Genomic DNA, 20911 nt, shown 5'->3' with positions numbered 1-20911 from the left:
CACAAAATCTTAATTGTAGCTTTTAAAACAAAAGGTAATGCAGGATGTTCGTTCACAAAAGGGACACTGATGTAGTTCACTGTGTCATTAATACAGAGGGTTCACATTTTTGTTACAACTGGAGCTGGTTGTAGGGAACCATTGAAGTTTGATCCCTCCTTTAGCTTTGCTTCACAGCATAGTAATACCATCCTCTCTCACTCTTTTTCTTCAAAAGCGTAGATTCTTATAGAAATGCAGCACTTGTATGTGTCCAGATGGAGATAAAATGGTACGTCTGTTGATGGGTTTTTTACCATATATTTGTGTTCCAGATCAAGACTCAGTGGGAGACGTAGAATAATTAAAGGTGGGACTAGATGAGAGCTACAGTTTCCATATTGACTATTTACACACTGAAAAGAGATTGCTCTTAATTATAGGTCTGGTGGTTTGGTTTTTTTAATGCACCTTGATTTGAAATTGATGACTACAAGTCTATCCTGCTCTCCCTTCAATTCCATCAGCTATGTGGGATGTATTTTTTTTTTTTTCTTCTGGAATGTCAGTGGGCCGCCTGCATTCAGAGTACTATGGAATTTCATTTGTCAGGCTCTGGCCAGCTGGAGAGCTGCCTGCAGCTGTGATTCTCCCTGCCCTACAACTGGTACCAGTCAGGTGTCAGTTCCGTGCTGCTGAGTGTGGGAACCCTGCTGCTCTCGCTAACAAGGTGACTGATTCCCCCAAAGCAATCAGCTTGTTGCACTGGCTGTGTCTGTTGTGAATGAAGTAACAGATTTGTGAAGGCTGTATTTGGAGAGGTGGGGAGAAATATAACCTCTTGAAACTTTCCATTTTCCTGGCAGGAATAATGCTTTTATTTAGAAAATACTTTCTCTGCTTCAGTTGTTGCAACCTAGAGTTGTCTGACAAAATGGTCTTATATGGGCCATCTTACAGCCATAAAAAGAGAATGTTTGTTACTGCCTGTAATAAACATTTTACAACAGCAGAGAACGTAGGAGCTGCCATACTGGGTTAGACCAGGGCCCATCTTGCTCAGTATCCTGTCTCTGACAGTGGCCCATACCAGAGTTTCAGGGGGTGTGTGCAGAGCAGGGCAATTATGGAATGATCTGTCCCGTCATAGAAGATTAGGGTTGGAAGAGACCTCAGGAGGTCATCTAGTCCAATCCCCTGCTCAAAGCAGGACCAACACCAACTAAATCATCCTAGCCAAGGCTTTGTCAAGCCAGGCCTTAAAAACCTCTAAGGAAACCATCTTTCACACCCAGCTTCTGGTAGAGGGTTAGGGTCATTCCAAATATAGGGTTGCATCCCTGACCATCTTAGCTAATAGTCATTGATGGCGCTATCCTCTATGAACTTATCCAGTTCTTTTTTGAACCCAGTTATAGTTTTGACCATCACAACATCCCATGGCAATGAGTTCCACACGTTAGTTGTGCTTTGTTTGGAAAAAGTACTTTCTCTTGTTTGTATTAAACCTGTTGCCTATTAAGTTCATCAAGTGATCCCTGGTTCTGGTGTTGTGGGAAAGGGTAAATAATTTTATAGACTTCTATAATACCTTCCCTTAGTCATCTCTTTTGTAAACTGAATAGTCTTAATCTTTTTAATGTCTCCTCGTATGGAAGCCATTCCATACATTTAATCATCTTTGCCCACCTCTGAAACTTTTCCAGTTCCACCATATCCTTTTTGAGATGGGGTGACCAGAATTGGACACAGTATTCAAGGTTTGGATGCACCATGGATTTTGAAAGTGGCATTAAGATTTTTTGTCTTGTTAGGAAAGGGATTAAAAAAATTTTTAACATTCTTTTTGACTATTGCTGCTCACTGAGTGGAAGTTTTCAGAGAACTATCTACAGTGACTCGTAGATCTCCTTCTTGGATGGAAACCGCTAATTTAGACTCCATCATTATATATGTGTAGTTGGGATTATTTTTTCCCCTGTGCATTACTTTGCACTTATCATTGAAGTGTGGAATCCAGGCCAGGGAAAGACCCCTTTGAATTCAAAATTAATACCAACCAACCTCTTGTATCTTTGCTTCATAAAAAGATAGCAAAAACTGCAAGGAGAGAAACCTAAACAGAAGCTGCTTTCTGGACAACTATTTATCCAATGAGAAAATGTCTTCTTACAACTGGAGAGAATAGACTGCATAAAATCATTTTTTGCACACCTCTGACAGCTGGGTGTGAGCACTCATTGATAGGAGGTATTGCATAGTGTCCACTCTGGAGAGGCAGGTGGCCAGCAGATAGCAAATTTAAATTAGGGATCAAATACCTCCTCTTGCCTAGGGAGTCCCAAACTGCTGGGCTGGAGGAGTGTTTGCAGCCATTGGGCTCTGCAAGTAAGGAAGGCTTGAGAAGTCGAAGTCTAGGGACCTACCTGGCAGCATCCTTTTCATAGTCCCCAAACCTCCAATTTCATGGGGCAAGCTAATTCAACTTAATCAGCCTGTGGCCATACTCTTAACAGCCCCTGAGGAGTGGTGTGTACAGGGGCAGTCAGGGACCAGAAGTCTGAAGAAGCACAGGGCCCTGCATGCAGCAGCAAACAGGGTTATTCAGTAGGCAGAAGAGTGGCACCTGGTGGCTAGCAGCACCAACAGCAGGCAGCCCAGCCAGAACTTGTAACCAAGAAAATTCTCAAGCAGTCTTGAAAAATTTCAAAATTGTGAAATTATTAATATCACAGTTGTTGCTGATGCTGAAAAGGAAGAGAAGCCTTGAGGCTAACAGAGTTATAGTTACATTTTTGTCTTCTATAGCTTGGTAGGCCAAGAAGCAAAATGATGGCCATACTGAAGAAAGACAAGAATGCTCCACAGGGCTTGAGGGGGGGCAGAGGAGAGAGACATGCAGTACTTGTGGCTCTTCAGATTTTTAAACTCTACAAACATGTTAATGTCCATTTCATGTTTTGAAAGGTGAATAAATCCTTTTTAATATTGCATCACCATGACAGGTTGTCTTTAACAGAAACTGCTGCTGACCCGAATCAGCAGTAGGGGCTACCAGCCATACTGTTCAAGTATAAAGTTTCCCCTTTCTGTTGTCATTCTACACAGTAGAACGTGCGTAGTGAAGCATTTGCAGTTGTTGTTACTACTAAAACACATTGGTTTTCAATTTTTATCCTATAAAATGTAAGATGTGTTGAGATTGGGAGCATATAAGAGAAACGCAAGAATTTCCACACACTCTCCTATGATTTGTTTCGGTTTTATTAACTTAATGAGATTGTATTTGTGTTTGTCCTGTTCTTTGTTTGAAAACTCCTCTGTGTGGGGCACAGCTAAAACAGCCAGGTTACTCCTTCAGCTGAAAAATATGACTCCATGCTGTCCAGTTTCTTTGAACACCTGGTACAGTATTATCAAAGGGAAAAAATTGAGAAGTTACTTTAAATAGAACAGTAAGTACAACCAGTTCTTCATCAAACCATAAACTTAGAACAGCTCCTCTGGGGCTTACTGGGGAATGATTTTATTTATTTATTTATTTGTTTAACTTCAGCATAATAATTAAAAGGTTCATTTGAACACTAGCTTAATCTTTTTTCCCCCCTAATTACTCATTCATCACTGATCTAGACCCAGGAACTTACCTAACCCTTTCACCTCGTGTCTGTTTCCTTTTAATCCTTTTGAATGCTATCTGCACCAGATCTCATTTGGCTGAAGATGTTTCTCCTGCCAACCTCTGTGTTGCTTGATCATGTCACAGTACTCTTGCTCTCATTCTGTAGAGTTTAGGGCGCAAGTGTACCTAAATGTGTTTAAAAACAACATTGTCAGTGTATTTACATAAACCACATTATGGTAAAATATACTAGTGTTTGTAGATGGTGTATAGGAGGGCTGAAGGGGTAAACATAATGTCTCCCGCAAACTCTTCTAGGACCTCTGCTTATTTTAACATTCAGTAATGGAGATCTATTGGATTGAGGGGCAACCCATTGCTATTAATGAGTCATTGGCCTCATTCCCAAGCTGCCTGAAGTGCTGCTCTCCCTAGTGGAAGTAATTTTGTCTTTGAAGTACTTTCCAGAGCTGTCAACTAATGTTCCACAGTTCCCAGAGGAAATAATAAGCCAAGAGTATGCACACTCTGAAAATGTAGAGTCTAAAATGAACTATTCCTATAGGAGACTGGCAGTCGGCTTCTCTGTGGAATTCAGCTTGTTTATATAATCTTATCTGGCTAAGCTTTGGTATTCAGCCTGGCAGGCAGTTCCTATGGAAAGCAGCTGTCCAAGCAATGGGAGTGGTGCTCCTGGTGTTGCTTCAGAAGGTCTGTAATTTCTTGTTTCATGTAAATTAAGGAAATACAATATTTTTTTGGCTAAAACCAGATGTTCTAAGCAGTTTTCTTCTCCCTTACAAATAGCTATTTAAATATGCTCCCCTGTGATACATTTATTTATTTTTTTGTGAATTGATTACATGACTCCAGGGTAATATTCCCAATGGCCACTAGGAAGGTAAATATTTATGTTCTGTAAGCAGTCAGCCTGAGGCAGAATACAAATTTGTTACAGGAGTAACTAATGGGTACCACGGGTATTTGCGCACTTGCTGTATTTTGGGATGATGCTTTCCTTGCTAAAAATTTATTTTTAGCTTGAAGTCATTGACGAAATTTAGAAGCTGTGCCGGAAAAAGTTTCCGGACTTGGGAGTGAGCTGTCCTACCAAGTTTCAATATTGTGGGACAAGAAGAGGTAGTTTCACCAACGTAAACAAATCCTGGTAATCTCAAATGCCTGAGGAAGGGTGCTGCTGTGCCAGGCGCTCTCTTCACTAATAAAAAGACGTCTTCATTTTAACAATGAGATAAGTCTCACTATTAAAAAAAAAAAGTCTCACTATATTGTTAAATGAGGAGGCAGACAAAAATATTCCAAGTGTTTGTCCAACAGGCTGCTCAGTAATGGAATTTTTCACAAAATGCACTAAAAGTAAATGCCTTATGGGAAAGAGGACAGTAACAGTAGGTGTCTACAAAAAAAAATTCGAAGGTATTTCTGTATGTGCAGCATTATGTTGGGAAGTTAGATGGGATGGAACTGACAAGGTCAGGAGCCCTTCTTTTTGACATTTAAAAATTTTACAGGAAATAAAATTGTCAGCATAGTTAAAACTCATGTCTGAGTCTTCTGTAGTTCAGTGATAGCAGCGTGATCCGTCAGATCCTGGACACTTGTCTTAACAATCCGTAAGCACTGCATTTTATGCTTGACAGAGCTTCAAGCATTCTCTTTATAATACTTCATTAAGAAATCGATTCAGTGTTCAGATTCAGCACCCAGAAGTCTAGTTCAGGGACTCTCAAACTTCATTGCACCGCAATGCCCTTCTGACAACAAAAATTACTAAAAAAAGAACAGGAGCACTTGTGGCACCTTAGAGACTAAGAAATTTATTAGAGCATAAGCTTTCGTGGGCTACAGCCCACTTCATCGGATACGTAGATGGAACGTATAGTAAGAAGATACGCACACACTTGCGCGCACACACACTAACAGGGTCAGGCTAGATCGCTACAGGAGAGTGATAGAAGGTAGATATATTAGCCCCAGGTTAAGTAGGTCCCTTTTCCCTGGGTAAGGTAACAGGGAAGGTTCCAGAACAATCAGGAACTGTCTGGAAACAATTAAGGCAGATGGGCTGATTAGAACACCTGCAGCCAATCAAGAAGCTGCTAGAATCAATTAAGACAGGCAGGCTAATCAGGGCACCTGGGTTTTAAAAAGGAGCTCACTTCAGTTTGTGGTGCATGCAAGGAGCTGGGAGCAGGAGGCGCAAGAAGCTGAGAGTGAGAAGGTGTACTGCTGGAAGACTTGAGAAGTACAAGTTTTTTCATGCAGTTGATAGATTTCCACTCCATACGGCTAAATGCAGTGCCTTGCATAATGACAGGTTTCAGAGTAACAGCAGTGTTAGTCTGTATTCACAAAAAGATGAAGTGAGCTGTAGCTCACGAAAGCTGATGCTTAAATAAATTGGTTAGTCTCTAAGGTTCCACAAGTACTCCTTTTCTTTTTGAGAAGTACAAGTATCCTCAGACATCAGGAAGAAGGTCCTGTGGTGAGGATACAGAAGGTGTTGGGAGGAGGCCATGGGGAAGTAGCCCAGGGAGTTGTAGCTGTCACACAGCTGTTACAGGAGCCACTGTAGACAGCTGCAATCCACAGGGCCCTGGACTGGAACCCGAAGTAGAGGGCAGGTCCAGGTTCCCGACTCCCTATTTGATACCGGAGGAGTTGACCTGGACTGTGGGTTCCACCAGAAGGGAAGGTCTCTGGCCTGTTCCCCAATCCACTAGGTGGATCAGCAGACACTGCGGGGATTATTGTTCTTCCTTTTCCCCATGCTGGCCAGTGATGAGGCGAACTGAGTGAACGGCAGATTTGAGCCATGAAGGTGGCCAAACTGAGGGCCGCTGTGAATCTCTGAGGCGAGCAAATCCGCCAATAAGCACAGGACCCACCAGAGGAGGAACTTTGTCACAATACATACAGATAAGTTGGAAGTTGCCACACACACTGTGAGAGGCTAATTAGTTAAGATGAGCTATTATCAGCAGGAAAAAAAAACTTTTATAGTGATAATCAAGATGGCCCATTTAGACGTTGACAAGAAGGTGTGAGGATACTTAACTTAAGGAAATAAGATTCAATATCTGTAATGACCCAGCCACTCCCAGTCTCTATTCAAACCCAAGTTAATGGTATCTAGTTTGCATGTTAATTCAAGCTCAGCAGTTTCTCGTTGGAGTCTGTTTTTGAAGCTTTTCTGTTGCAAAATTGCCACCCTTAGATCTTTCACTGAGTGGCCAGAGAGATTGAAGTGTTCTCCTACCGATTTTTGAATGTTATGATTCCTGATGTCAGATTTGTGTCCATTTATTCTTTTGTGTAGAGACTGTCCGGTTTGGCCAACGTACATGGCAGAGGGGCATTGCTGGCACATGATGGCATATATCACATTAGTAGATGTGCAGGTGAACGAGCCCCTGATGGCGTGGCTAATGTGATTAGATCCTATGATGGTGTCACTTGAATAAATATGTGGACAGCGTTGGTATCAGGCTTTGTTGCAAGGATAGGTTCCTAGGTTAGTGTTTTTGTTGTGTGGTGGGTGATTGCTGGTGAGTATTTGTTTCAGATTGTGGGGCTGTCTGTAAGTGAGGACTGGACCTGTGAGAGTGAGGGATCATTTTTCAGGATAGGTTGTAAATCTTTAAAAAATTACTACACGACCTCAAGAAGGGGGACTGAAGCCTGAGCCTGCATGAACCTGCTGCTCCGAGGTGGGGGTGGGGCGGGCAAAGCCCGAGCCCCACCACCACAAGCAGGGGGTCCCAAAGCCAAAGCCCCAAGGCTTCATCCCTGGGCAGGGGGGCCTGTAAACTGAGCCCTGCTGCCCTCAGTTGTGGGGCTTGGGCTTCAGTTTGGCTCTGGGTCCCAGCCAATCTAACGCCAGCCCTGGGGTCACAACCCACAGTTTGAGAACCGCTGGTCTAGTTCTTCCTTCCTGTCACCTGTGAATAGCATCAGTCACACTTTAATTCTTTACACTGTGGCAGGGGTCACATTTTTTCTTATTTATGTAATCTGACTTTCACTGAAATACAGGACCTCTAGACAGTGTTCCCAGCATTGTGCAGAAGTTTGCAGAAACACTGACATCTTTGACCCACAGAGGGATCAATTTTATTCCACATCAGAATGATTAAGCAGGATGGAGAATTCTGCCAGCTTGCCTTGTGTGGAATATTACAAGTTTTCACACAGTAATTGTTCATCCCCATTAAGAACCAGTAATCAAACATGATCCACTCCATTAAGTAAAATGGAATTACTGTACTTCCTGAAATTTTATGATGAAGAAACTCCAAGAACTTATTCACTACTATACTATTAACCCCTGTTAACTGTGTACCTGTGTAATTAGTGCAGTGTCACAGACAATTTGACTTTTGAACAGTTTTTATTGCTGACTTTCAGTAATAAACCACAGTTTGACAGAGACTTGCACACTAGGGCAAACTGGAAAAGAGAGAACTTTTATATGCAAAGTAACTTACTTAGCCAGTAAGTACTGTCGTCCTCCTCTACCTTCACCACAGGGTTTCTGTTCCATCCTGCACTTGTGTGATTTACCTCATTCTGTCGTCATGGAAACTGATGTCACATTTCAATGGAACTACTTCCCTGTAGGATGAAGCAAGAATATTCCCTCTTTACAGAAATTCGCAGTACAGAGATCAATTGTTGCATGTATAGTTGTTGGCGAGTGAGCAGGGCATCCCAATAAAAGCTGTGTCATCACCCATCATGTATTTTGTATTTGAGCTCTTCTAGAAAACTTTAATTTGTAGCTTATTTTAATCTCTCTCTCTCCAAAGTCAAGTGGCTGCCTTAGTTCCTGGGGCTTTGGAGTGACAACACTTGGTAATAACATCCAGAAATTAAACTTGAGTTCTCTAGAAATGAAAATGATATGGTCTTAAAAACTAATATTGCATGACTGGCCAGGGCTTAAAACTACTGCTTGACATTACCAGAAAAATGGAAATCCCATTGTGTCGATGAGACGTTGGATTGGTTTCTAGTGCAAGCTGGTCATGAAGTACTAACCCCCTAAAACAGTCAGTGGACCTGCACTGAATGTAGCCTGTGTGATTTGCAATGTAATACCTACTTCTGTCTGATCCATGTTTGGAGGAAAAGAAAAACCATTTCTGTGGTAGGTTCTCTTTTAATTAAAAAAGGTAGCTGTATAAAGCTGCTCAGAGGTTAGGAATGTGGGCAGTCATCTCAGAAGATGGATTAGTAGGCTGAGAGTATGTGAGAAGGTCAAAAGAGCAAAACAAATTCAAGTTTCTGTCTTCCCCCTCCCCCATGGTTGTGGAACTAAAGGTACTTGTTGCATGGATATCATGACTATACATGTTGGGATATCTGTGTCTTCGTGTACTCTTCTTTAGTTGTGGCATTCATATTACCTCAAAACAATCTTGCAAATTGTCATGTTAATCAATCCATACACTGTATACTCCAGTGGTTCTCAGCCTGTGGCCCACGGGCCACTTGTGGCACAATCGGCACAGAACTGCAGCCCATGTGACATCCTCATGGCCATACAGGTAATACTGGATGCAGGCCACATATAGATAAATAGGTTGAGAACCACTGGTCTAATCACTGATGTGTAAAGAAAATTAAGGTATCAGACTCTTCTTAGCTAACTGGACGAGTAGAATTTTGCAAGTCTGCCTTGCAGTATTAAAACGGAGTGATTTTGAAAAGAATCATAGAATCATAGAATATCAGGGTTGGAGGGGACCCCAGAAGGTCATCTAGTCCAACCCCCTGCTCAAAGCAGGACCAATCCCCAATTAAATTATCCCAGCCAGGGCTTTGTCAAGCCTGACCTTAAAAACTTCCAAGGAAGGAGATTCCACCACCTCCCTAGGTAACCCATTCCAGTGTTTCACCACCCTCCTAGTGAAAAAGTTTTTCCTAATATCCAACCTAAACCTCCCCCACTGCAACTTGAGACCATTACTCCTTGTCCTGTCCTCTTCTACCACTGAGAATAGTCTAGAACCATCCTCTCTGGAACCACCTCTCAGGTAGTTGAAAGCAGCTATCAAATCCCCCCTCATTCTTCTCTTCTGCAGACTAAACAATCCCAGTTCCCTCAGCCTCTCCTCATAAGTCATGTGTTCCAGACCCCTAATCATTTTTGTTGCCCTTCGCTGGACTCTCTCCAATTTATCCACATCCTTCTTGTAGTGTGGGGCCCAAAACTGGACACAGTACTCCAGATGAGGCCTCACCAATGTCGAATAGAGGGGAACGATCACATCCCTCGATCTGCTCGCTATGCCCCTACTTATACATCCCAAAATGCCATTGCCCTTCTTGGCAACAAGGGCACACTGCTGACTCATATCCAGCTTCTCGTCCACTGTCACCCCTAGGTCCTTTTCCGCAGAACTGCTGCCTAGCCATTCGGTCCCTAGTCTGTAGCTGTGCATTGGGTTCTTCCGTCCTAAGTGCAGGACCCTGCACTTATCCTTATTGAACCTCATCAGATTTCTTTTGGCCCAATCCTCCAATTTGTCTAGGTCCCTCTGTATCCTATCCCTGCCCTCCAGCGTATCTACCACTCCTCCCAGTTTAGTATCATCCGCAAATTTGCTGAGAGTGCAATCCACACCATCCTCCAGATCATTTATGAAAATATTGAACAAAACCAGCCCCAGGACCGACCCCTGGGGCACTCCACTTGACACCGGCTGCCAACTAGACATGGAGCCATTGATCACTACCCGTTGAGCCCGACAATCTAGCCAACTTTCTACCCACCTTATAGTGCATTCATCCAGCCCATACTTCTTTAACTTGCTGACAAGAATACTGTGGGAGACCGTGTCAAAAGCTTTGCTAAAGTCAAGAAACAATACATCCTCTGCTTTCCCTTCATCCACAGAACCAGTAATCTCATCATAGAAGGCGATTAGATTAGTCAGGCATGACCTTCCCTTGGTGAATCCATGCTGACTGTTCCTGATCACTTTCCTCTCATGTAAGTGCTTCAGGATTGATTCTTTGAGGACCTGCTCCATGATTTTTCCGGGGACTGAGGTTAGGCTGACTGGCCTGTAGTTCCCAGGATCCTTCTTCTTCCCTTTTTTAAAGATTGGCACTACGTTAGCCTTTTTCCAGTCATCTGGGACTTCCCCCGTTCGCCACGAGTTTTCAAAGATAATGGCCAATGGCTCTGCAATCACAGCCGCCAATTCCTTTAGCACTCTCGGATGCAACTTGTCCAGCCCCATGGACTTGTGCACGTCCAGCTTTTCTAAATAGTCCCTAACCACCTCTTTCTCCACAGAGGGCTGGCCATCTATTCCCCATGTTGTGATGCCCAGCGCAGCAGTCTGGGAGCTGACCTTGTTCGTGAAGTCAGAGGCAAAAAAAGCATTGAGCACATTAGCTTTTTCCACATCCTCTGTCACTAGGTTGCCTCCCTCATTCATTAAGGGGCCCACACTTTCCTTGGCTTTCTTCTTGTTGCCAACATACCTGAAGAAACCCTTCTTGTTACTCTTAACATCTCTCGCTAGCTGCAGCTCCAGGTGCAATTTGGCCCTCCTAATTTCATTCCTACATGCCCGAGCAATATATTTATACTCTTCCCTGGTCATATGTCCAACCTTCCACTTCTTGTAAGCTTCTTTTTTATGCTTAAGATCCGCTAGGATTTCACCGTTAAGCCAAGCTGGTCGCCTGCCATATTTACTATTCTTTCGACACATCAGGATGGTTTGTCCCTGTAACCTCAACAGGGATTCCTTGAAATACAGCCAGCTCTCCTGGACTCCTTTCCCCTTCATGTTAGTCCCCCAGGGGATCCTACCCATCTGTTCCCTGAGGGAGTCGAAGTCTGCTTTCCTGAAGTCCAGGGTCCGTATCCTGCTGCTTACCTTTCTTCCCTGTGTCAGGATCCTGAACTCAACCAACTCATGGTCATTGCCTCCCAGATTCCCATCCACTTTTGCTTCCCCCACTGATTCTTCCCAGTTTGTGAGCAGCAGGTCAAGAAAAGCTCCCCCCCTAGTTGGCTCCTCTAGCACTTGCACCAGGAAATTGTCCCCTACGCTTTCCAAAAACTTCCTGGATTGTCTATGCACCGCTGTATTGCTCTCCCAGCAGATATCAGGAAAATTAAAGTCACCCATGAGAACCAGGGCGTGCGATCTAGTAGCTTCTGCGAGCTGCCGGAAGAAAGCCTCATCCACCTCATCCCCCTGGTCCGGTGGTCTATAGCAGACTCCCACCACTACATCACTCTTGTTGCTCACACTTCTAAACTTAATCCAGAGACACTCAGGTTTTTCTGCAGTTTCGTACCGGAGCTCTGAGCAGTCATACTGCTCCCTTACATACAGTGCTACTCCCCCACCTTTTCTGCCTGCCTGTCCTTCCTGAACAGTTTATAACCATCCATGACAGTACTCCAGTCATGTGAGTTATCCCACCAAGTCTCTGTTATTCCAATCACATCATAATTCCTTGACATCACCAGGACCTCCAGTTCACCCTGCTTATTTCCAAGGCTTTGTGCATTCGTATATAAGCACTTGAGATAACCTGCTGATCGCCCCTCATCCTCAGTGTGAGGCAGGAGCCCTCCCCTCACAGACATTGCTGCCTGTGCTTCCTCCCGGTATCCCGCTTTCCCACTTACCTCACGGCTTTGGTCTCCTTCCCCTGGTGAACCTAGTTTAAAGCCCTCCTCACTAGGTTAGCCAGCCTGCTCGCAAAGATGCTCTTCCCTCTCTTCGTAAGGTGGAGCCCGTCTCTGCCCAGCACTCCTCCTTCATGGAACACCATCCCATGGTCAAAGAATCCAAAGCCTTCTCTCCGACACCACCTGCATAGCCATTCGTTGACTTCCATGATTTGATGGTCCCTACCCAGGCCTTTTCCTTCCACGGGGAGGATGGATGAGAACACCACTTGCGCCTCAAACTACTTTATCCTTCTTCCCAGAGCCACGTAGTCCGCAGTGATCCGCTCAAGGTCATTCTTGGCAGTATCATTGGTGCCCACGTGGAGAAGCAGGAAGGGGTAGCGATCCGAGGGCTTGATGAGTCTCGGCAGTCTCTCCGTCACATCGCAAATCATTACTTCTCACCATTTATATTGTGTCGGTATTTTGAGGGAGTGAGTGGAAGATTAGGGACTCTGACTAGTGTAGTTTTATTGCAATATGGGCAAAGTGTAACAGAATCTCTTTCTGGTTCTCATGAACTAGCATAATGCGGGGACAGTTCTAACACTGCCGAGGGAAGTTCTAAATTAAACTGGTTTTCATGTATTTTAAATATAAATTAAAACATTACTATTTAATCTTGGGTTTCACCAAAATCTGCACAGTTTAGTCATTTAAACTTTCATTGTTTTTCATTAAAGTAAAATACAGTGCTGCTACCACAATGCTTTAGTTATGGTTGAGGAAGAACTTCTGATTTTAAATCTCTTCCACCCATCCTGTCTCCCTTAAGCACTGCTAACAATTTTACCAGCAAGGTGCAGTTGGGGGGAGGCAAGTGTCGACTTTTGAGGTGGGGCTTGGTAGTGAGAGTCTATGCTTGTCATTACAGTCTACATCAAATTTCTTCAGTTTGCAAGAAGTTTATAGTGAGCCCTGGAAACTTTCTGGGATCTGAAGTCAATCTGAGGTCTTTCTGGCTCATGAATGCTCACCAGTGATGGAAATTTAATTGACAATTCTGTCAATGAGGGAAGCAGAAAAGTCTAATTCCTGCTACCAAAAACTTCTTTTAGCATTATCCTGGCTGTGGCCACTTCCTGGCAATGTTTCAGCCTTTTATATTTGGATATTTTAAACATTTCAGTATTAACTTTGCCAGTGTACACTGATTTGGAGGGGGGGGGAAGGGTGATGCCTATTGTATGAGTTGGCTCTGGAGTAGTTATGATGCCACAGCATGGTGCATACTGAGGTAATATAGCAGAGCAGCTGGTGTGGCTTTGAGGGACCTGTAATGAAAGAGAACAGGGACAAGCTTTAAATTTCGCACACCTGCCCAAGAGGTGCCCCTTGCACTAGAGATATTCTTGAGGGGGAGAACCCTACAGCTACTTTGTGACCACTTTGTGCTAACATAGTCAGTGCAAATGGGGTGTAGGGCAACAGAGAATTTGGACATTAATGGGGTGTTCTATGCAACTAGAAGAAAATTACCATAAAGGCTGCTTCTCTGACCAAGAACTCCAGTTTCCTTTAACAGCTAGATAACTTAGTCTTCAAGTTATACTATCAGGATGATTTTAAATTATTTTCTAATTATTCATCATATAAATCTCCATAATCCTCTTGAAAAACTGATCAAAAAGGATTAGGCATTAAGCATTTCTGTAACATTTGAGTCTAAACTTTGTTTTTTTCCAACACTTCTGGGTTATGACAAAGTCCAGCAGAGAGAGATACCACTTCTCAAATACACATTGATACACCAAACCCTTTGTGCTGTGGGAGGGAAAGAATGAAAATATTAGTCTCACTGTTTACCACTTGTGTATCTTTAGAGGCTTGTCTTCCAACAGTAGAATTAATCAACACTTTATTAATACTTATGTCTGAAGTGCTAGCCCTCTTGAACTTCTGATGAAAGATCTCTCCAACGAATGCATGTTTTATGTTAAAATATGATACCATATTTGTATTGGGAACTAGGGATAAGAATTTTAGGTACATCTGTTATTCTGTGGTTCTTGGAGCATTTCTTAGAGTCACCACATGAACTCTTTACATAGAATATATAACTCCCATAACCTCACATGTTTATGCATCTCATTGCTGATTGGAATCAGTCACACGCATTCTTGGGATAAAACTCTGCAAAGAGAATTTAACCACTTTTTTTTAAAATGTACACACAACACGCTCTTCACACAGAGGAACACTCATTCCAGGTACCAACACAAACGTACAAATCTGTAGCCTGGACATAAAATACTCCAAGATTCAGATTTCAGAGTTAGTCATGTGTGGATAATTTGCATATGGACGTCTGGTATTTGCACACCTGAGATGTATGCATAAAATACAAGTCCCTATCGCTGAAAATCTGTCTGTAAGAGTAGAACCGTGTGTCAGACTTGCAATAGCAAGTATTCTCATGTTAGAAAAAATAGATGAAACCAAACATCTGATATCTTGCAAAATACGATTGCGATCGGAAGTATTAATTGTAATTCAGTGAATTGTCTGAGTGAAGTGGTAACAAACATAAAATTAAATGAGATTTTTAGCTAAGCAGCGGACTTCATTGGCATTCATATATTGGGAGAGACACTTCACTGAACCAGATTTGCTTATTAGATACACCTTCCAGATTGACCTATAATCCATAAAATTGATATATAACAGTAGCTTCTCTTTTCCAGATGAAGTGGACTACAGTAACTTTGGGACCAACACGCTAACCAGGAAAAAGAAGGCTCTGGTGACTCTCCGCAACGACAACCTTCGCAGGCGTCCCCACATTAATATCAGCATGCCTCATGATTTTAGACCAGTGTCTTCCATCATTGATGTGGACATTCTTCCTGAAACGCACAGAAGAGTGAGGCTCTATCGACACGGGTGTGAGAAACCATTAGGATTTTACATCCGTGATGGGACCAGTGTGAGAGTAACTCCTCATGGACTGGAAAAAGTACCTGGTATTTTCATTTCTCGTATGGTTCCTGGTGGCTTAGCAGAGAGCACAGGATTGCTGGCTGTTAATGATGAGGTCCTGGAAGTTAATGGCATTGAAGTGGCTGGGAAAACTCTTGACCAAGTAACGGACATGATGATCGCCAACAGCCACAATCTTATTATCACTGTGAAGCCAGCAAACCAAAGGAACAATATTATCCGAAGCAGTAGGATGTCTGGCAGCTCAGGCCAGTCCACAGATAGCACAGCTAGTCACCACAGCTTGCCTTCTTCACACATGCTGCAGAACTTCCACCCTGATGAGATGGAGAGTGATGAGGAAGCTGACATTGTCATTGAGGGTGGTCTGGACCCGCAGCACATTCCCAAATTGCACAGCTTCCCCACTAGTAGTCTCTCCCGAATCAATGGCAGCAGTCTTAGCCACAGACTTCAGAGAGACCTGGCTCTCAACAGTAACTCTGGCCGAGAAAGCAACGGTAACATCCACAAAATACTAAGCTCCTTAAAAACTGATCCCCGACATAGTTTGGTTATCCCCAGAGGAGGCATTGAAGAGGATGGAACCGTGATTACACTTTAGTGGCAGTTCCTGTACTTAGTGTTTTCAGTCTTAAATGCCAATTGGAACAAATTGGACTCTTGCAACCCCTGACGCACAGAATGAGAGAAGCTACATTCGTATAGACCCCATGGGTGTGAAAAATGTTACTTTCTAGGAAACATGGTTTTGGGGATTAGATGTAAAACTGTTACTGCAAATTCTGAAAAATAGTATAAATGTATAGTTTGTCCCAGTTTTAAAATGAGAGAGCAAATGGAAGCACCAAATCTAAAATTACTTTCAGTTGACACAAACTTCAGAAAAAAATCCCACGGGCTAGGAAACGGCTCTTTTGGGTTCGCGTGGATTTTTGAGAATAGTAACGGACATGTCAGTTTGGAGTGGGGTCTTTTTTTAAACTGGTCAGAGAAAAACAGTTTTCTCTTAAAATATTAAAAGTTCATGACAATTGATCAGTCCTCCTATTATTACATACTGGTCTTCCATTAACTTTTGTTTACACAGATTATTTGCCATGTTATGTCTAATCTGGACAAACTCTATATAAAGTAGCCATTTCCTACTCTGGTGGTAGCAATGTTGGGGAAGCGCTGCATTTACACTTTCCAAACAAAACTTTGACCAAATGAGATGAGATGTGTATATATGTGTAATTTTTTTTAAAAAAGTCTAAGAAAGAGGCATAGAGGAGGATGTTGATACCATCATTCCTTTTAGATCAGCACCACCTGCTGGTCAGTGGCAGTACTGTCTGAATTATAACATTTTTGTATATTAGGTTACTGTATGTGAAAAGGAAAATAGATTTACCTAGAGGAATTTTAACTGACTCCAGCACCATCATGTGAAAAGCGCATTATTTTTTAAAAATATTTATTAGTCACTAAAATTGGTAATTTTCTTGTCTGTTTTCATCATCTCCATCTCTTGGTAACATAAGTAGTATGAATTTTAGAGAACACAAGCCAGAAGGGTAACAAAATATGAATGACTTAAATACATATTACCACCATGTCTTAGATTACATCACTGATGGAAAGAGCTTTTTGCTGTGTTTTAGGGGCAACTTGAATCCACAAAGACTTTAGCTGCAAAAGGCTGCCTGTCTACAGTACACTATTTGAAGGATACTGGCTGACTTCCTAGCCTATCTCTGAACAGTTTGTTCAATATTTCAGACACTGATGCATCAGAGCGGAATCTGCCATGTTGTGTAGGGATTTAAGAGCTACTAACTTGGGAGTCAATACCTGGACTTATTACCCAAAGGAAACCATTTTGCACCCAATTGTTTCTCATCTCCAGAAAATGCCACAAATTGTTAAAATGGTCTAATCTAAAATATTTTGTGATATCTTCAACAGTTTAAGGAACAAATATAATTGTCTTACAATGTATTTTTCTACTTTTAGCTGTGTTATTCTTTTTTTTTTTTTTAACTTTGTAGTATTGTGTATTAAAGCTTTTCTGTTTTTTTTTTAATGTGGTGGAATGGGTATTTCTTTTAATATTACACTGGGTTTGAAAACTTGGACCACTTAGGTTTTAACAAGGTGCAGTTCTGGACTTGGAAGGTGTATGTGGATTCTCACTCTAAGTTTTAAAAATACAAATGAGCAACTGTTACTTTATTAACACAATGTTACACTGTTCTCTGCCAGATATGCTTGAGGACATTGAATTAAATCTGTAATTTTTTGGATAGTTTAAAGCTTCTTTAATATTGTTTTTTTTAACATTCTCTCCTGTTTGCTGTGTCAGTTTGAGAGATGTGTACCTATTTTGGTCAGGTCAGCAAGAATGGAACATTGATCCTGTGACAACCATCTCTTTCAATGACTTTATTTGTATGCTGGCAGAGGTAGCCATATTTTAGCTGACGGATATTGGTGCAGTAGACAGTTTCCTCACTGTACCATTGTATGTTTCAGTCACCAGACCAGTTTATCAGTATAAAAGTAGTTTTATTTAAAGGTATACTGTGCTCTGAGTAAGAGGGTTCTGTCTGGCTGAAGTTTTATTTTCTCCAGCGAATAATGGCAGGTTGAGCAATGTGACTAGTCATGGATTACAAATTGTGATCGCTCTTTGCGTGGCTTTCAATTTAAATGTCATCAACACTGGGGCTGGCACTTACTCTAGTAACTTGCACTGCACCCTTCTTTCCTCCCCCTTACTACATCTGTCAGTAGAAAAGTCTGACTCTTCAGTCATGTCAAACCAGTTGGACTCTAGTTTCTGGTCACACTTGTGTTGTGTTGGGGGGACATTTGTTGCTCTGTTCCTCAGTGGACCCTCTGTGCTCATGTGTCCACAGCAGACTGTTCTGATTTCTGTTGGGTTGGGTTTTCCCTCAGAGATGACCTTTCCTTTATTGAGGGATGCCACTGTTGCAGTTCTGATTCCCCTGGAAGGAGAGTAGTTTGCTCTGTCATCCACAGGTCTGTTTTCAAGTCACATATTTTCCCTAGAGAAATGGGATTGCTCTGACTTCCCAGAAAACACCTACGACACTTATGTCTTATATGATGCCATGGTGTAGACTGCTTCATGAGAGTACAAATAAAGTGCATTTGGAGAAACATCTGAAGAGGAGTCTTGGAGCCCCTCTGAGTAAAACACTACTTTGTCACGGGTAGAGGATGCTATAAGTAAAGTTCACTACACTGTCTACAAAATACTAAAATAAAGGATAAATCTTCCCAAATCTCTCAATTATTTCTGTTTGTTAAAATATATATTAGATAAAAACTTACATCAGGAACTTCAGTCACATTTCCATGCAGACTGATTGGCATGAGTGGAGGTACTTTTATTTGAAGTCCAGTTACAACTGCAGAGTAACTGAATACTTTTGTTATAATGGATCCTTAGCACCAATGGATACCTAAATTGTCATCAGGCTTTCAAGCAAACACCTCAATGAGATGAATGATACCTTAACTCTTTTTTCTGGGAAGTATCTACAGGTCTGTGCTTCATTTGCATCAGTTATTATATGACTGTGTGTTCTCTGACTTGATCAAAACTCTTGCATTTTTAGTGTAGATGGGACTTTAGGCACCTGTCCCTGAATGGTGCTAAAGCTTTGGACTAATTGTACCCAATTTGCTCTAAACCTTACATTTACATACTACTTCAAGATGAATGAGTTGGTATGGTTCTGATTCCAGAAAAAACTTCTGCAAGTGGAGAAAGTGGACAAGCCAAGACTGTGTGTTTCAATTTAAACTTTTCAGCAAGTGGCCTTCCAGCATTAAAGGATATTACCTCTGAAATGGAAGTATTTAACAATAAGAGTGACTGAGGTAAGAGATAACTACATTCTCCTTCAAAGAAGCTTCCACAAATTTGGATGTATCAGAAGCCAGCCAGATTGACTCAGATGGAAAATCATATCAACTTAGTTGAAGGTAGTGCATAGTTCTTACAAGGAAAGTCCTAGCCCATGTTACCTCATTACGGGCTAAAATTAAGGTTCTAGGAGCTGACTCTGTCATTCTCATTTTGGCCTGTGAACACATACAGCTGAGGGATACTATCCGCTTGAAATCATTTCAAAAATGGAATTAAAAGCAGTTTCAGGTATTACCGCTCAGAGTTCCACCCCATCACCAATGTCTGCAGTTTGTTGTGGTCTCTTTTTAAAATAGCTTTTCTCTTCCACTGTTGGTCCGGGAAAGATGCACACAAATGAAAATCTCTTGACTGTGTACAAGAAGTCTGAAACTGACTATGTGAAGTTATAACAAATGTCCTATGTAAACAAACTGGAAAAGTAGAAGAAAAAAGACTTCTCAACTTTCTGTTATATAAGTGTTAGGTGTTAACTGTAATCAACAGTTCTAGACAGAGGTGACTTTCTCTTTAAATTGAGGATGTCTCTTTAAGCAAACTTGAGCTCAGTTGCTACTCTAATGGGACACCTCTAAGGAAAACTCAGTTAATATTGGCCCAGTCAGTGGATGATGGGCAGGTTTAGTTTGACTTTTTAACAGTATGTCCTGCTAGGGAGAAGTCTCAGTTCTAGTGCCAGGGAAGGCTCTCATCCTTTACTAATATGACACCCATCTTTTCAATAGATGTAAAAAAAAAAGTCTAACAGCTGTTGAGTGAGGCTTTTGTAGACCTTTCCATGGACAGTTTTGTGATAGCATATCAATTGTTGAGGACAGGATGGAAACATCTGTGTGTCTCAGGTACCACATGAGATTGATGGCTACGGGGTGGGGCTAGGTAGTTGGAAGCTTCTCAGCTTGATAGCCACTGAGAATTTAGTGTGTGGTTATGTAAAAATAGCGTGTTACTTTGCACCCTGTGTGTTCACGGTATGTCTGCTTAGTTAACTAAAACAAGTGAGTTTTTTTACTTCTGTTAGAATTGAAGTAGCTCTTGCATATCCATACAATCTCTTCAGTGCAAACTGCTTCAACAACTTCTCAGCAGAACTGCCAGTTAAATTCTAAATGATGATCTGTATAACTAATGCTGATGAAAAGTGGAAGAAACGATACAGCTTGCTTTTCACATATTAGGCTGAGTTTAGAAGTGACTGAAAAATCATCTTTTTGCCTGGTAAACTGAGCAAACAAGATAAGGATGTCAGATATTTTAATCATTTACCTAACTCCTCTTCAAACAACATTTTAAATTCAAAGATCCTAGCTAGGATTGGCTGAAATGTCATGTGACATCAGGATATTTCTACTATTGACCTTGTTCTTGCTATTCAAAGTTACTGATGTCTGTTAATTATTAACTATCTATTGCATATGCATATTACCGGATTCGGACTGAATCATCAGCCATCAACAATGGTATGTTCCTGTCCCTTATCTTAAGTTTCAATATTGAATGAAAGCTTTTGTTTTTGTTTTTTAAATAAACCAGTTGCTCAAGCGTCCTTTTTGCCCTGAGTTAAATCACTTGAGAAACTAAGCACACTTGTCTAATCTTTTTCCTTCTAGAAAGAATACTGTTTGGGAAGAGGTGGGGTGAAAAAGAAAAAAAACATTGTGAATACGTATCAGATGGAATATGTAAAATTGATTTTGTA

At 41.7% G+C, this 20911-nt stretch overlaps 1 protein-coding gene and 1 long non-coding RNA gene across 2 annotated transcripts in view; one reads left to right on the top strand and one right to left on the bottom strand.

Annotated features, from left to right (window-relative positions):
* Positions 1-15873, top strand: part of PARD6G (par-6 family cell polarity regulator gamma) — a 106433-nt gene extending 90560 nt beyond the window's left edge. The window contains exon 3 of the mRNA XM_077810550.1: positions 15014-15873. Within this exon, the coding sequence (XP_077666676.1) occupies positions 15014-15873 (860 nt within the window). The remainder of the gene's footprint in view (positions 1-15013) is intronic.
* Positions 3242-13572, bottom strand: LOC144261222 (uncharacterized). Its single transcript, XR_013345179.1, has 4 exons — positions 12285-13572; positions 8110-8236; positions 3627-3787; positions 3242-3381 (listed from the first exon to the last, which is right to left on the bottom strand). It is a non-coding gene; the product is annotated as an uncharacterized LOC144261222 (long non-coding RNA).
* Positions 15874-20911: the final 5038 nt, after the last annotated feature.

Source organism: Eretmochelys imbricata, chromosome 2, assembly GCF_965152235.1.
Source record: "Eretmochelys imbricata isolate rEreImb1 chromosome 2, rEreImb1.hap1, whole genome shotgun sequence".
NCBI lineage: Eukaryota > Metazoa > Chordata > Testudines > Cheloniidae > Eretmochelys > Eretmochelys imbricata.
The sequence above is the reverse complement of the archived record's forward strand: the minus strand, read 5'-3'. Positions and strand labels throughout refer to the sequence as shown.